The 17220-nt window shown below is 45.6% G+C and overlaps 1 protein-coding gene across 1 annotated transcript; it reads right to left on the bottom strand.

Moving 5' to 3' along the window:
- Positions 1 to 364: 364 nt before the first annotated feature.
- LOC104466844 (lysosome-associated membrane glycoprotein 3-like) lies at positions 365 to 14533 on the bottom strand. The gene is made up of 6 exons (XM_010080397.1): positions 14488 to 14533; positions 9584 to 10362; positions 8130 to 8252; positions 5345 to 5402; positions 4148 to 4315; positions 365 to 504 (listed from the first exon to the last, which is right to left on the bottom strand). Exons 1-6 carry the CDS (start codon positions 14531 to 14533, stop codon positions 365 to 367), a joined length of 1314 nt encoding a protein of 437 aa, XP_010078699.1.
- Positions 14534 to 17220: the final 2687 nt, after the last annotated feature.

Raw genomic sequence — 17220 nt, 5'->3', positions numbered from 1 at the left:
CTATCTTTAACAAACCGGGTGGATTTTCTGGGGGATAGTGCTACTGCTCGCTTTAAGCTATTTTTAGGCATCTGACTTAGGTGGTCTGAATTTCTCCTTTGCTGATAATAGGGAGAATTTAGGCTCCTCCCTGTGGTCCTCTGGACTACGTCTAAATTAGATGCTAAGAATAGCCTAAAGTAGACGGTGTGAGTTCTCTCCTTCCCAGCTTAAAGAAATCACTTCCACAAGTGTTCATTAGCTTTAAACCCATGGTGGCATCCCACCAAAAAATGTGGCTTCAGGGCGGTGAGATTGCCAGGTAGAAGATAAAACTCCTGTGACTCCTCTACTTGCTACACACGTTGGGAAGTACCAGGGCACCTCAGATACGTTCGTATCCTCTATGCGGCTTTCTTCTGGAAATCAGGAAAGTGACAAACACAATGACAAACAATCCCAGGATGCTCAGGCCCACCGCGATGGGAGCTGCTTTGCTGTTTTTATCAGGAAAGCATTCTTCTTCTGAAAGTAAAAGGAGATGAGAGAATGTGTTACAGCAAACACCGTACTCCTAGACTACACATCTATATTGTACAAAAGTTAGCAAATACAAGACAGAATTTATCAAAATCTTATTTTCTTTCTTTGTTTTCTGAACTACACTTAATACATTTTTATCTGTGGTGAATCTTAGCTCAAGAAAAGAGTGCTTGCCCCTTTGGAAATAGCTACATACTTCACTGGAGAGTGACTCTGCTCTCTCATGGCCACAGTAATTGCTTTACCACCAAGATCAGTACACACACAGCAAGAGGCTTTCTTTATGATAGCAGAAGTGGAGCATCACACTACAAAGTGCAAGACTGAAACTGAAGAGCAAAACACATTCTGCGTGGACAAAAACTGCTCCTATGTGGAGAGCATCTAATTGCTTCTGCCCAGTAAGAAGGATCAAGCCAGAAAAGGGAGCCCATAGTCCAGCACACCATTAGCGTAGCAAGGATCCCAGCTAGGGCAGTGTTTCCTAAGAAGAATCAAATTCTAATTGTCCTCTGTGTTTAATTCAGAGTATTTGTGGATAATTGTGGCTAACTCAGAACTTCAAGAGATCAGGATGGCAGAAGCTTGGATTTAGTCCAGGGGGTTGCTTTAGCAGTGCCGTTGTAATTTTATTCTAGATATGATGATATCAGAAAAGGTTTTGACACAAATAATATCTTTTAAGAACCATCCAAAGATATACTCACTCCAAACATACCTCTTAGCTGCAGAGGGGGCAAATCCTGACTGCCTCAGCCAGTCCCTATCCAAATGAATATTCAAGTTATCTTCTGATTAAATGAAAACTCATTACTTAAAAATGAACTTCCAGATTGGGGTAAACTGGCAAGTTTTCCTACGGAGAGACTGCACCATCTGGGTCACTGACACAAATGGAGTATTTTCCCAGGTAACAATGGCAGGATCAGTCTCAAAGTCACCATACAACAAGAGCAGCCCTGGGCATGAAGGCAAGGTCTGGGAGTGATCACTAATGTGTTACCCCAGAATTAGATCAGACGTACATCTTCCATCTGATCTGTGGGAATGGTCTTTCCTCAGGCTCCAGGGAAAGCAAGACCTCTAGCATGATGCTTTGAGGGGCACCTGAGTAGCAAACTATCCTCTAATTAGGGTAGCTTGATCAGCTAAACCCCAAAGTATATCACAACTCAGCAGTGAGTCCAGTTTACACCCAAAGTTTAAGAGATCCAACAGCCTCCACCTCTTTCACTCCCTGTGACTATTCCCAGGCAGATTTCGACAGCGCTCTAAGACAAAGGCCCTGTTGTTATTGTCCGATTCTGATGACTGTGCTGGCACAGATTGTAGCTTAGCTTGGGCTTTTCCCCAGCAGGAGTCTTTACACCAACAGCAGGCAGCTAGCCCAGGGAGCATGTGGCATGCATGACATCATGTCAAGCCTCCACGCAGCTGTCCCCAAAATCTGATCCTCATCTCCTCTGATCCAGATGGTGATCTCATGTGATGCAATGCCACAAAGCCAAAGGCATCAGCGTTCTGTTAGACGCTGCCTTTAAAAGCTCTGCCTGGTTAATGTCACCTGCTGCTAAGGCAGGGGGCTGGAAGGTATTTGCATTGGAGTATTGCTAAAGCCAGAGGTGTTCGAATTCTCTAGGAATTATTTCTGATATACTCAAGTGCAGTTCAGAAGATGCTTTTACAGCTTTCCAAACTCAAACAAGCCAAGCTACTGATGTAACGCTGCTGCACTCTGTACAGAATTGTAAGGAACTTGAAACCAGTGATCATTAGTGTTTTCTTTTTCTTCCCCTTTTAAAGGTAAATTTAAAGGCAAATAAAGAGCAACAGAAGTGAAACTACCAGTCTCGAGAAACCTGAGGAGAGGAGACTGGTGATGTGTACAGAGTCATTCTTTCACTGGGGATTTTGACTTTAAAAATCTGCATACCCAGCAGAGGTATTTAACAGCTTTATAACTATTTCATGGCCATGGGGGGATTATTTCAGAGGTGGTAGCTGCTTTCTCAGCCCTTTGATTAAAAGCAAAACTAAATTAATTTGATATTAGCAGAGATTAGCCTGACCTTGAAGAGAGAGAGAGAGAGAGTCTTTCTAAATTCTGTCTCTGCTAGAGGTGAGGCCATACCAAAAGCCATAACTGAACTCACTCGGTGTACAAATTCAAATGGAAATGTGGTGACCAGATGGGATCCCATGAGTTGTTCCAGCTCAGTTTTATCCTATGAAAAAATCTTCATGAGAATGGGAACCTAGATTGAATTCTCAGTGTGGCTTTTAAGAACTTAAAGTGTGAAAAAAAAAAAAAAAATCCACATCTTAAAAAAGCCTCAAATGTTGTTTCCCATTATATTCCTTTTAGAATAAGAAAGGCAGCCAAAATGATGAACTGACAAAAGAAGAATCAGTCAAAAAGAAACAAACTGAGACAAAAGATAGATCTAAAGTACTAAGAAGAATACAGGGGCAATATTTCATAAGCATGCAGAAAGTCAAATGTCAGAAGGGAATGTTTTATTAGTGCACGTGAAGGGCTGGAGAGCTGATAAGCCTATCTGTCCACCAGAGTTCTCGTATGGAAACACCCTGAGGGGAAGTCACAGAAACGTGAAGCTGTACAGTTTGAGATAAACCACAGGGTGCTATCTGATCCACCTCCCTGCTTTTTGTAGGATCTTTCATGCATCTCGTAAGAAGTAAGGCAGTGGACCATGAGAGTGTCCATACTGCACAATGCGGGAGTTTCCTGGTGCACGCAGCAGTCCTGGACCCCACAAGCCTGGCCAGGTCCTGGCTGCGTCGCTGGACAAGAAACAAGGATGCAGCATCTCATTTCCCGGTGGAAGGAATACCAGGAGTGGGGGTAGGGAAGAAGTTGTTAGGGAAGAAGTTGTGATGAGCCCCAATGCATTTTCCCAGTGTGGGCAATCCAGAGACCACGGGAGTCAGTAGTGGTCTGTCTCTGTCTTTTACTAAGCTACATGGTTGCCTCTTTGTCGCTGTACTCATGAAAACAAAAAATAGCAGAGATGAGCATGATATTTAATTCTGAAACTGGGAACATGCCAATCATGTTCCTCCTCAGGAGCACGTTTCATCATGTCTAGACACAGTTGCTCTGAAAGTACCATCCTGCATTCGCAAATATCCCTTATTAGTTGGCAGTTTTGCTGCTGCAGGTGTGGGACATCATGAGTGTCAAGAGCCTTTCAAAATAGCTAAAATCTGACTGTACTGAGAACAGCGACCTTGAGCTAAACTGTACGTATTGGGTTTGGGCAATGCAATGCTGGTGAACAAACCTCCACTTGCTCTGGGAGAAAACGGGTGAAGAATAAAGTGGTGGCTGTAGAGTTGAACATTTTTAATGAGAAGGGAGGGAAAGACACTTTTCCATTTTCCACAGGTATTAGCACTGTGTTGAAAATGACTCAGAAAAGGGTGAGAACATAGCAGCGGGCACATTACATTATTTGGGAACTATTAAAAGCTGTGATGGTGCTGTAGGTGTAACAGGATCACTGCATGTGTATGGTTATAATCCAGCAGATTGTATCTATCAGGCTACCAGAGCGCTGACGTGGAGATCTCGGAAGGGTGGAGAAGGTACACTTCTACTTACCTTCTCCAAACTGGTTACCAACAATGTCAAACGCCTGCAGCTGCACGTTAACAAAGAGTATCTGGAAGTTCTTCTCCAAGACGAAGGTTTGCTTGCTGGCACACTTAAAGGAATTCCCCAGCTTTGTTGTAAACAGCTTCTCACGTATGGCTCCATAGTAAAGCATACCTGGAGGTCATAAAGAGAGAGACAAATGAGAATCCACACTGACTCCATTGGAATTAACATCTTTTGGAGATAAAACGGAGGATCCCCGGTGCTTTGGGAGAGCAGCACTCACAGATGGGACTAAAGCATGGGCATTTTCCCCAGAATGTACCAGTTACATCTCTGCCCTGTGTCAATGACTGCTTTAATGACCAATGGGCAAGTCAGCTGAGCCTAGGGCTGAAAAAGTAGCTAAAATTTCAGAAGCTTCTTCAAATCATAGTTTAACAATCTGAGTCTGCAAGAGGGGGTGAGGATTCTCGCAGGAGCAGACAACTTGTTTCGGTCTCCAGCACAGCTATTTCCAGACAAAGCAGAGATACCATCTCCAGCATGGGAATTTGACATCTCTAGTCTGTATTGCTTTATGTATTAAATACGTTTTTAAACATATTTTAGTGTCATAGCACTTTACAGAAAACATGTCTGAAGTTCAAAACATTAAAAGATCTCTTAACCTGGGCACATCCTGGATGCGTATCCTCCTTTGAAAGCAGATATACCAGTTTAAGACAAAATCATCCACATCACCAACATCACTGTATCTCAACAACATCTGCCAGCACAACAGTGTACACCAGCGTGTACTGCTACAGTTCATTCAGTAATTTTTATCTTTGAAAAGATATAGGCTTGCTCACGGCAAAAAATACTGCTGGGGGGCTGAAATGGCAACATCTGGCAGCCGTCTGTCTTTGCAGATAAAAACTTTGAGGATTGTTTTGTATCTTAAATTTAGGTTTGAAGTAATCTCAGTTCTGTGAAAGGCAGGGCAAGTTTTTGAGGACAAAAGGAAAATTGAACAATTCTGATGGAACTGCAGCCTGGTCCCTTCTCTTCCATTTTCACATCTTAAGATTTAGGTGAATGACATGTTAAAAACATGAAAAAAAGACATAATTTGCAAAATCCAGTGTTTCAAAGATACAAAAGCTTATCCTACACCCAGAACAGTTTGATATTAAATTAAAACAATTTAAAATCACTGACCTTCAGAAGATAACTGTAATCTAGCCTCAACTTTTTTGGCATAGTATGTTGGAGCTTCCTGCAAAAGAAGATATATCTTTATTTGTAATACACCATCATATTTGTGAAAAAAAAAAAAAAAAAATCCAGTTCACCGCAGCAAAATGGTTACAAAGAATTTCCCAAAGACACACATTTTAAAGCATCACCTTCAAGACTCAAGAACCAACTAGCTTGGATGTATTGCTTTTCCTTTCCCAGATCACTCCATCTAATGGCCAAGAAGCTGGTGTAACACAGCAGTCTCAGCTACATCGCCAGTTCTGCTCAGCTCGCCGAAACTGTGCCACACAGCTGGGATTTTGCACACACAGCTCAAGCTAGACATTCGGTGATACTCGTGGCAACCAAAAGTAGGAGGGAGTTAAGCAAATATTATATATTGCACAAATTAACCGGCATGTGATAAGGCTGTTTTATTTTTATTCACCTGGTTCTGCTGACATGGAAAACACCCGGTACAACAGCACAGAGCAAAATTTCCAGCTAAGTGTCCTGCCTGCACCTCTCAAAACGATAACACTGTCCTCCCCTGGACTGTCACAAAGTGCGAGCCAGCCCTGCGAGCTTTTCCCTGGTATCAGTGTTGGAGTATAACCCGAGTCTTTATGCAGCAGCCCTGATATTCACTTTAATTCCAGCTGTGAGCACACAGGGGCTGGTGAGTGCAGCTCGTGCATAAATGGCAGCAGACATGAGTGTCTCCTGCACACCCGGTTTTAGTGTTACGCAGTTTAAAAGCTGGTAGGACGGTTTGGGAAAGTTTAAGAAATACACCAGAGAAGAGGTTCTCAGCATTATTCCTACTTAAAGACATAAATAGGTCAAATATAACCATTCTTTTGGTGGCAGCACTGTGTTCTGTTTGGCCACAGTCAATAACTTTGCTTGGGGAAAACACCTGCTCCTACTTCACATCTTGCGGGTCGGTTACAAAACTTCCTTTTTTCAAGTTCTTTGCAGAAGGCAGCTGGCAGCGGTGAGCCCCGAGCCAGCCGCTCACCCCCACCGCCCCACACCAGCCCCGCGGCCCCTGGGCCCCATCCAGCTCCTCTTTCACTGGTGCAAATCAGAAGTGCCATCGCCGGAGCACTCTTGGTTCAAAGCAGCTAGAGAGGCTGTAGGGGCCAAACACGTAACAACCAGCAGCAAAATGACTGCTTATTCACTTGAATTTCAAAGAAGTCTAAGCTGAGCCCTGCTGCGCTCTTGAGGCTTATCTTTAAGTGAAGGGAGGAGTGTCTAATGCTGTGCCAGTAACCACCTTTTTCAGGGTAAGACAGGTCAAGCACCTCCTAAAAGTCCACATCACTCTCCTCAGCACTGCTGCAAGTTGGGGCTTTCATGGGTACTTGAACCACCAGACTTTTTCCAAGGATCCTTGAAAACGCTCCCCTTGTTGCAGGAAGCCTACATTTAAAGCAAACACTCACGGTCTGAAATGAACCTTTATTTTTAAACAGCTCCTTCATTTTTTTTACCTCACTTTTCCTCTTTCTGGCGTAAGCTAAAATGAAGATGATTGTTAATGGAACCTTTTCTCTGCTCACGCATTAATCTCAGGTGTGGTGTAACTTGCTGTCGCCCCTTGGACTTGCTATGGAAATGACTGGCTAACCATTAGTACTTTTCTTCATTGTCAGGAATTAGAGCTTGGAACCAGGCTGTAAGACTGACATTTTGGCTTGATTGACAGAAGGACATGGACCAGCCAGAGATGGCCAGATGCCGCTCTGAACTGCTACGGAGCTCCAGGACACAGCCTCCATGCATCCTACACTCAGAGTTTGATGGGATCCAGCTTCCTCCCTGCCCATTAATGACTTCATATAAACTATAAACAGTATTTAACAGTATTTAACGTCTGTCTTTAGCCCTGCTGGCATCACCACCCAGCCCTTATTAGCTTTCAGATAAATAGTGCTGCGAGCTGCATCCCAAAATGAATAAACTATCTAAATGTTGGAGGAAGCAAGAGGATGGCTGCACTCGGCAATTTTTTCTGATGGTTCTAATAGCAGCAAGCACTCCTGGTAGCTTATGCTAAAGCCTCGCCCACAGATGATGAGGTCCCAGTAGGGAACGGTATCAATAGCCACAAGGTCAAAACTAAAGCTCATTTTCCCACCATGTAAGCAGGGCCACTCTCTTGCCCAAGTTTCTGTGTGTACTTATAAGCCTCCCTGGTGTGGTGCATTTTAAGGGCACTTATCTACAATTTTGTTGCTGTAGTTCACTTGTTTGGAATTTTCCACTCAGAAATTTGATGAAATTAGGCTCCTCCAGCTGTGGATGGGCTGTGGCTCCTGGGCCCTGCACAGGCTGCCCTGTGGACTGAACAACCACAGCTGGCTCTTGGCTGGGCAGTTGTGACACCTGGCACTTATGGGAAGGAAGTGACTAACCTCACCTGCATCCGGGTGGTCGCTGGGCCACCATTTCCTAAGAGCAACTTGACAGTGTGAGTCACTGGCATGCACACCTTGTTCCTGCGCAGGGACGCCAGTCCCAAACCCATTCCCTCTGTCCCGCTCCAGTGCAAACAGCAGACCCAGACCCTTTTACCTTCCATGGTTCTAGGATTCTAGCCTCTTGGGAAGGGCAGGAGTGATAACGCCGTATGTACAGGTGGAAAACTAGCACAGATGGATGAAACGCCTTTTGCCACAGCACAACCTGGATCAAAGGCAGCCTGAGTTCCAGCTCCCCGATCCCGAACACACCTTCCCTCTAATGCAACAATTACCTTTACAAAGATGAAGTTTATGAACCCTCCACTGAAAGTTATGTTCAGCTCAGCCTGCGCCGTCCTGCAGCTGCCGGCCGTCTGTGTGGCGTTGGGGTTGACGGCCGTGTACTCCATCTGCTGCTGCGGAGAGAAGAGACATTGCAGGGCTGCTGAGGAGGAGGAGAAGGAAACTTAAGAAACACACTGAGATTTCTAGATGCTTTTTTTTTTTCCCAGACAAGCTCTGTGTGGCTGAATGAACAGGCTGGTGGTGGCGGCAGCCTGATTGCTGGCTACCGGGGTCATTCTCCGCTTGTAAACCAACACCAGGCGTGTCTGACACAGCACCAAGCTGTTCCAGAGCATTAAGCTGGCAGAAAAGTAATTGTTTTCTGCTCATCTGGTGAACTGATATGATTCAGAGCAAGGTCAGATGAGCACCAGCAACAGTTTAAGAAGAGGAAGCAGTGGGACGTTGTGCCTGAAGGCAGAGGAAGGATGAAGAGAGAAGCAGGCAGTGGTCCGACTGGCTTCGACGTGTGCTGCTCCTTGTGTCACCCCGGCCGCCTCATTGTGTCCTGCCCAGTTATCTCTGCCTGCCTGCCCACACTGTAGTCTGAAGGGAGAGCCCTGCAGCCCTCAACACAGTTTGGCTCCGTCAGTGTCAGCTCATCCACACCTTACTTCTGTAACAGACATCTCACTGGGGTCTGGGGAGGTTGGGGATGATGCTCCCTGCCTCGCTTCCAACAGGACGAGGGAAACTACTTTCACCAACATTAGATACTCATCCCATGTTGGAAACATTCAGACCCAAGGCAAAAAGATTTGGATTTATGATGGGGATGGGTTCAGGCATATGAACTCCAGAGCTTGAGGATGTAACCCCATGCATTGTATTAATGGAGGTTACAAAACTGTACTTCTGAGGGACATAATCCCCATTTCAGGTTTTATGATATCTTTTGCTCAATCATTCACAATGGATCACTGCTAGCAGCTCCCCAGGACCCCTGCTGTGATCCAGCCTGGCAGTTCCTGTGATCCTATAATCTCCATGCATCAGCATCGAGAACACCCACCTCGGCATTCAAGCCTGTGAATAGCCAATTTCTTGCTTTCATTGCAACTTGCAATGTCAAGCCCTTCACTGAAGTCAATTTGGATTTTAACCAGTCCCATTCTGGGAAACACAAATAACACTGAAGCCTGACCTACCCTCCCAAGTATTGCTACCAGAGATACATCGCTGAAATAAGAAAGCACCCGTACGTCCCACTGGCATCGTCGTACAAGCCAAAGTACAGCAGCTGAGATGCTGTGGCACAGAAAAAGCCTTGGACTGGGAACAAACCACTTCTTTTGATCACATAAGCTAACTGCAGAGAACTGCTTTGCAAGAAGAAGAATGAATTCCAGCTAATGAAGAAAGAATCATTATAAAGCTCAGCCTCATAGTGCTTCCACCTCACCTTCTGTGTGTTTAGAGCCATCAGTTGCAGCCCCATGACTGCTTTGAGGCAGGTCACGTTCCCTTTGGAAACGGTGTATGTCCCGGTGGGGATGGGGGCTGGCCGCGGTGCAGCGGTGGGTCTCACTGTTGTTGTAGTGGGTGGGATGGTTGTTTGAGTCCCTGGATGAACCGTTGTTGTGTTGGTCACAGCTGTGGCTGTTGGACTTTTAGGTGCTGTTGTCTGATTTCCTGACCCTGTGGTGGGCTTCACAGTTTCCATGCTGGTGGCCATGGTAGTCAGAGCAGCAGCTGTCGTTTGCGTCTTTGGGGCTGTTGGCTGTGTGGTTGTGTTTGTGGCTGCTGCTGTCGTTTCTGTGCTCGCATTTGTGCTGGCTTGCTTGGCTGAGGACGCAGGGTGTGCGGTTGTGTTCTCCACTGCAGAGGTAACCGTTTCCATGGCCTGGGTTGTAGCCTGGCCAGCTGCAGTTGCGTTGTCTGCTGCTGTTGTGGGTGCCACCGTGGGAGATGTCTGGACAGTGACTTGCTCGGTGGTTGCTCCTGCCTGGGCTGTTGTGTGATGGCCTGGCGCTGTTGTCACCTGGTGCTGCTCTGTTGTTCTATGGCTTATGGGAGTTGTTTTAAGAGAGCCTGTGCTGTTAAAATGAACTGTGGTGCCTTGGTGGGGTGAAGAATGATAAAGGGAAAGTGGCTGAGCAGAAGGAGCCGTATGGTGGAAGGATGTGGTTTCTGGAGACAGTTTGATCCCCTGGACCACTTCAGCAAAGCAGGAAGAAAATGCTGCAAAGAAACAAATAAGTCAGTAGTCTAGAAACCTTTACATTTAACATTTCTGATGATACCCACAACATGATAACTACCCTGATTTTGTTATCAAATGGGTGATGGGATTTTATTCTTCATTTGGCTCCAGTCATGACAGGAGAGTGAAGGCAGACATGCCGTAGGACTAGCCATAACTTTTCACCACTCCCTCAGTCTTCACACCTCTGAATATACCCACTGCAGTGGAGGCACATTGGCTCCTGGCTCCCAGCGCACTGGTTTTAGTGCTGAAGAGGCCAGAGGATGACAGGGGTGTGAGTAGACCCTGCACAAGCCCCAGGCAGCACAAGAATTCCCTTGCAGGCAGTAGTACAGCAAGATTTGCTAGAGGAAAATTATCAAGATCTAAGGAAGATGCAGCGGATGCCTGGGTGTTACAGAGGAAGGGGTGCCTGGTTACTTACCAACAAAGCACAGGGAAGGGGAACATTTTGTGTGTGTGAAGGAAGTGGGGCAGTATAATGGTTTTATAGTGATTCAGAATAGTCTGGGAAACTGCTCTGGGAGACAGGGAAACTCCAGAGATTTATTTATGGTTTTGTTGTAACTACACCAGCTTGAACCCTCGAGTTCTTCCTCCTCGGAGGAACCCAAAGAGATGCTCCAAGCAAGGAAAGACCAACCCTCTTAGTGATGCTCTTTCAGCAATGAGAAACAAATTTCAGGGTACGGCATCCAGGGGCTTTTGGACCACATCTGAAAATAGTCAAGCACTGCAATTATGCTTCCGTCTTATAACATTTACAGAAACACATCCCTTGCAGAACTGAAAAGAAAATATCTGCCTCCTGTATGTAAATAACAAAATGAAGAAAAGTGTAAATAATGAAGTGAAGAAAAAGTGGAAGAAGGACCTTGCAGAATAGACGAAGGTCACAAATCTTCTGCCGCAAGTCTTTGATTGTGAGTATGCAAGACTCTGTAAAGACAAGGTCAAGCTAAAAGAAACCATAAATCAATGAAATAGATCAACTCCTTGATGGGCATAAAGCTTTGGGCACAGTTAAATGCTTTAATACATAAGTTAGCTGGAGGACAGAGATCAATGCTCCAGTTTGGAGACAAAAGGGACCCAGAAGTCCAAGACAGCTCACATTCCAAGCAGTACAGCTCCACACAGGATGCTGCAACGCGTTGTCTGAGAAGTTTATCATACACTGTTTTTTCCAAATAAATTTCTCATTAATCCACATCAAAACCTTGTGGCAGGCAGGTTGCTGGGATTTGGATTTTAGGATGAGTGAAGGTCAGAGACACATTCAGAGTGGAAATGGGTGAAATCTCATAAGCTCATCTTCCTTTCATTTATTTATTTTCACTCAGCATAAACAGAGATCTGCAACAATAGCTGAGTTCCAAAAATCTCACCATTTTAGGCTACATATAGACTATATCAGAATAATAAAACCTACTGGGTTTGGATCAAATTCAAGGTCAAAACCAAAGAAATTAAATCAGATGTGTAGATCTGAACCCACACATCAATTTTCCCTTAAAATGGCTATGCTGGAGAAAAGCAGAAGTCTAGACGTACACTCCATATTCCTAAAATTCCCTGGGTTTCACCTCTGTGCTGTACAGAATATACTGACTGCCAGTGTAGCTGCTGTAATTAAAGAAGTGCAACTTGATACAGTTAAAAAGCCTCAGAAATGCCAGGACACATCCCTCTGATTGTAAATTTTATCAGAAGGAACCTTAAAATGCCATAATTAACGTGATACTTTTGTTCATTTTCTCACTTTCCCCTAGACTTTACCACACGTGCTGGCAGAGCTGAAGAGCAGATAACTGATCTCCTCTGTGTGCTCCTGCCAACAGGGCCAGTGGAAAATCAGAGCAGATATGGGTAGTTACAGCGTGACAAAAACAAAAAGGAAGAAGTTGCAATTTTCACTCATTTTTCCTCTATAAGAGTGCAACGCCCATATTTAAACTTACGCAAGTCTTAAATAGTCAGTACTTCTCCGTTTTCAGTTAACAGATTGGTTTCGATTACTGGCCAGATAAGACATGGAGAGAAACATTTCACTGACATTTGGGTGCCAGCCATAGCTTTTAAATGAAACTTCATTTTCCCCAAAAGGGGATTTCAACCTATTTTTCACTAGAGAAGGGTTCAGCCTGACAGGGTCACTGCGGGGTAAAGTCAGAGATGTCTTTGGGGTGGCCCATGGCTCGTGCTCGCCAGGTGACCTGCCAGACTGCTCCTCCAGCCTCCCACGGCTCTGCCCAGCATTTTGGAGTCTCTCTTGGGGCACAGCCATGCTGCTAAACCTGTTGGTTTGGGTCATCTTCTCAAAAGGCATGTGGCCAGGAGCTCCCAGGGATGGGAGCAGCTCTGCCTCCTCCTGTTAGTCTCTGTTTCTTCTTTCTATGAGGCCATCTCAAAACTTTATACAAGAAACACTTTTCTCGAGGGATGCGTGCTCCCTGTGGTGCATCTTCCTGAAGCAAGCAGCTGCAATCCCCTTGTCTCACCCTGGCCTCAAAAAGATCAGGGCAGCTCTCTGAAATTCCCTGTCCCCAGTCTGGACCTGGAGCCCCTGTTTTCACGCCTTGGTGACTGGGGAGGCTCAGTCAATGCCAACAAAGGAGCATCACTGCTTTGCTCCCAGGCGGTACGGTGGGAGGAGGACTGCTCAGTGCCGTGATCTGGCTGTGACATTTCGCAGCCTGCCGTCCTGTAAGGGGGTGGGTGAAAAAAAACCCTCTTGCTGGGGATTTTTTTTCTTCCTCTTCTCGTCTAACCACACACTCATGCTGCTCAGCCACCCAGCAGATTTGTTCCACTTTACGCTGCCCAGAAGAAATGCCTGTGTTTAATTGACTGTTTTTATCTGGACAGAAAAACCCGACCCAGCTCCTACAATCATTGAAAACACCCTCGCTGGCTCCAGCTGCTTTGGTTCAAGTCCTTGAAGAACTGGAAAAGCACCAAGATTTTCTGAGAGGTTTCAGTACTGTCATAGTTCCCCTCCCAACATAGGAACAGTTTCTTGAACCTCCAACCTATCAGACCTTTGATCCCTTAAACTCCAATTATGTTTAATTCCCTATTTGCACAGAAAGACTTGACTTCGTGGCATTAATAAAACATCACAACAAATTTCTAAAGGAAAAATGGATAAAGAGCTGAGGAAACAAATTCTTCCTGGCCAAAAACATCCTTGCTGCCCACTGAGTGATTGGTGTGATTTCTCTCAGTCTGATCTTGTTCTCCTTTCGTGTACACATTTTGGGGCTACTTCAGCAGACTCTGGCTGGGAAGCGGGTGTGGGAAAGCAAAGCAGATTGGGCAGGACTGGGGTCCCTGGGCTGTTTCCCTGCTCACTGCGCTGCTGCAGCAGAGCTGGGAGGGAGATGGGGGTTGTTACCTGCATGACCCCTGTGTGCTGGTGGCAAAACACACGGCAGAAATCCTGCACCCCACCTGCGAGCAAAAACCTCCAGCCATTACACAGCTTAAATCACGCTCCATCCTTCTTCACCTGGCAGATTTTGTACTGTTTTGGGTTTGAGGGATGACTTCACGTGCTGGGACATGGCCTCGGCCAGGCTGACTCCCCAGATTTTCCCAAAGCAGCATTAAGGATTGAACGGTGACTTCGATGTGGTCCCCAAGCCCCCCGCCTCACTCTTGCTTTCCTGACCATGCTCTGCATCTCGCAATGCAGACAAATGACTCAAACAACACTTGGTTTTTCTTCTGCTTGTCTCACTCAAGACCTTCAGTCAGTTCTCCTGGTCTGGGAATTACTTTTAATTCAGAAAAGCAAGCCCAAAAAAGCTGCTTCTGGTACTATTTTGAGCTGACTCCATCACACAGTCAGAGTTTATGTCACCACAGAGTGCAAGGAAAAATACACAGGAAAACATCAGACCAAGTCTATACCAGCTGCAATTAAAGGTACTTACAGTTATTTCTTAGAAACAGGACTTTATTAAAAGCACCGTTACTGCTAGCAATGAAACTATTTCAAGTTTTCAGCCTGTTAGGTACCATTCTGACTGCAAGGAAACAAAGCCAGCATAGTCTACGTTATTCTTCTGATAGAAATGATGGAGGATGTTACTCACCACAGGCAAAGGTCAGCAAGACGAGCTGCCGTGCGCTCCTCCCCATGGCCAGCACAGCTGCGGGTTTGAGAGATGCTGCTTCTCACCGGGGAGCAGGTGGAGAGGAAATCAGAGTTTCCTGGGGACTGAAAAAGTTTCAGAGAGTGCTCAGTCACATGGCTGGAGAGGAGGTGGAGAGAGAGGGGAGACCGATGCTTCACGTCTGTAAACTACCACAGAAGGAAATAAATGATGGTTAGGAAAGAAAGTGAAAACAGAAAGGACTGCGGGGAGGATAGGTCTCACTCTGCAGCCGAGACCCAGCGCTCTGCAAGGCCACGGAAAGCTCCCTGGCTCCTCTCCCCAGTCTGATAACCTGGGGCAGACCGCAGCTGCGCCCCAGTGTGCCACAGCAAATAACAACGACTCACCTGCGTCCGGTGAAGTGCCTCCTGCAAACCCCGCTGAGCTGGGACAGGGGCTGCACAGGCAGGTCCCAGCACGCGTGGCCACGCGCCAGAGACCCGCAACAGGAGAGCGTTCCGCCTGCTCGCGTGTGCGGCTGGATTTCCAGCCCTGCGCCTTTGCCACGGGGTCTGCTTCGTGGGGGGGGAACAAAGCAAGCCCCCCACCTGGGATCTGGTGTGGTCCTGGTTCTTCTCACACCAATATTGCAGTAACATGATAAGGCCAATGCCTTGAGAACTGAAGCGAGGTGAAGTTTGCCACCAGAAATCTGGATACTGGCTGAAATTACTTCCCTTTTATTTTTTTCTCTATATTTGTGTTGTGTTTCTACATTCTCATTTTTACCTCCTTGCCATTCTAAATGCTCCACAAGTTCTGGGTCATTTACCACTCCCTAACAAACCATTGGCAGCCAAAGGTATGCAGATATCTTGGGGGTACCTATAATAAAGTTATCCTACATCTTTCTTGCCTTATGGCTGCAGCGTTTGCATATGCAACTCTGAACTGGGTGAATCTTTGCACTCTCCTAAGACTCCCAGGGATCCAGGAACACGACTAAGGGAGATGAGTAAAAGAAAAAAAAACACTTTGTGCCTTCTGTGACACGTGTTGGACAAATGAAGTTATATTGGACAGATACGTGGATTTTTTTTTTCAGCTGTGCTGATGTGCCTTTACTGATACCCATTTATTTTCAGTAGAAAGAAAGCTCATTTGACTTGTTACTTCATATAGAGACATCAATCACAATGTTTTGTACTAGTTATAATTTTTATAAATTTCAAACAAAGTGTGGTTCTACACAGGTCAGAATGGCCTAATTACAGAAAGTCATTTGCACACCTTTTTCCTTGTAATAAATTCATACATTCTGTCTTGACTGGAAAAAAAGGACAGGTAATTCTGTGCTCTTTCCTTTGATTATCTTTCATCAGTCACAATATACAAATACATCATTATCAACACCATGGAAAATATGTAAGAAAAACAAACTGTACCAATTCTCAGCTGGGGAGAGGAAATCTTAGCAGCTATTTCAGCTCCAGCTGCAAGAAGAAATACACAGTTTGGCTCTTTTTTCTTCTTAATTCTGATATATTTCTAATCATATATATATTTGAAGTCAGGCTTTGAGTATTTTTGGAAAGGAAGCCTTTCTCATACCCAATCCTGTTTGAAATCTCAGAGTCTACGAAAATCATGGATAATAAAATGGCTTGTCATCACATACACAACCAGGATACAAGACACACGCACAGCTTGGTTGTCTCTGGCAAGAAAAGCCAGTGTTCCGACATGGCTTGGCTGCAGCCGTTTATGATCAAGACACCGACCATTGGTCTGATTCTCTACCCAGTGGGGTCAGACTGTGAGAGGAGGAGAGGATCAGCGTGATTACTTTGTGGTCTGGTTTACTAAAAGCAAGACTTGCCTATCATGGCAACTGCCGGTGGATCTGTTCGTCATTGCTGCCAGTAAGGAAGGAGTCTGTTGCCCAAGTACAGCTGATGGAGCAGAGGGTGGTTTCGAGGGTGTGAACTTTCTGCAAGTTTCTCAGCAGCTGGCAGCAGAGCAGAGGGAGGAGATCCAAGTCAAAAACCTCAGCCCAGAGGGCAGGTCTTGCTAGTCTGGACGCAGAGGGAAAAGCCCGGCAGCTGGCACGGACTCGCTGGTCGAACTGCAAGGGCACAACGCTCAACCACAAGCGCTGCTACAGTATGGATCTACTTTGGACCTGTCTCTTCTACAACTGAAACTTAGTGGCAGCCGTTACTTTTAAATGACTTTGTGGTCACTATATCATCTCCAAGCAACACTGAAGTGAAATCCATATTTGAAAATTATGATTTTTAGGTCCATCTGCCTGAAATGATGGTGTCAAAAACCTGCATACAGAATGCATATACCTTAATGTACACATTAGTCTTGTGGGACATAACCAAATCATATTCTAGACTCTACATGGAGAGTCATTCCCTTAATTATCACCTTGCTTTACAGAGGCACACTAATTAAAAGACTATCCTGTCTACTATTAAAAAAAAAAAAAGTAATCAAACCCCATTTTGTCTTGTCATCAAAGCCAGACAGTTACTTCTTGTTGGCTGCTCTCAGCCATGTCAGCAGCCTGATCTGTCACTGAACTTCATTCTTTACAAAAGCAAAGCCAGCAGCGTGGCACGGCCCCACCTCCATTGCACCGCAGGCAGCAGCCAAGCCAACGGCCCCGGTTACTCCCCGGCAGCAGCTGCAATGGTTGTGGTATGGGCTGAGTCTGGAATG

The sequence above is a fragment of the Pterocles gutturalis genome, unplaced genomic scaffold, assembly GCF_000699245.1.
Source record: "Pterocles gutturalis isolate BGI_N339 unplaced genomic scaffold, ASM69924v1 scaffold13474, whole genome shotgun sequence".
Lineage (NCBI taxonomy): Eukaryota > Metazoa > Chordata > Aves > Pterocliformes > Pteroclidae > Pterocles > Pterocles gutturalis.
The sequence above is the reverse complement of the archived record's forward strand: the minus strand, read 5'-3'. Positions and strand labels throughout refer to the sequence as shown.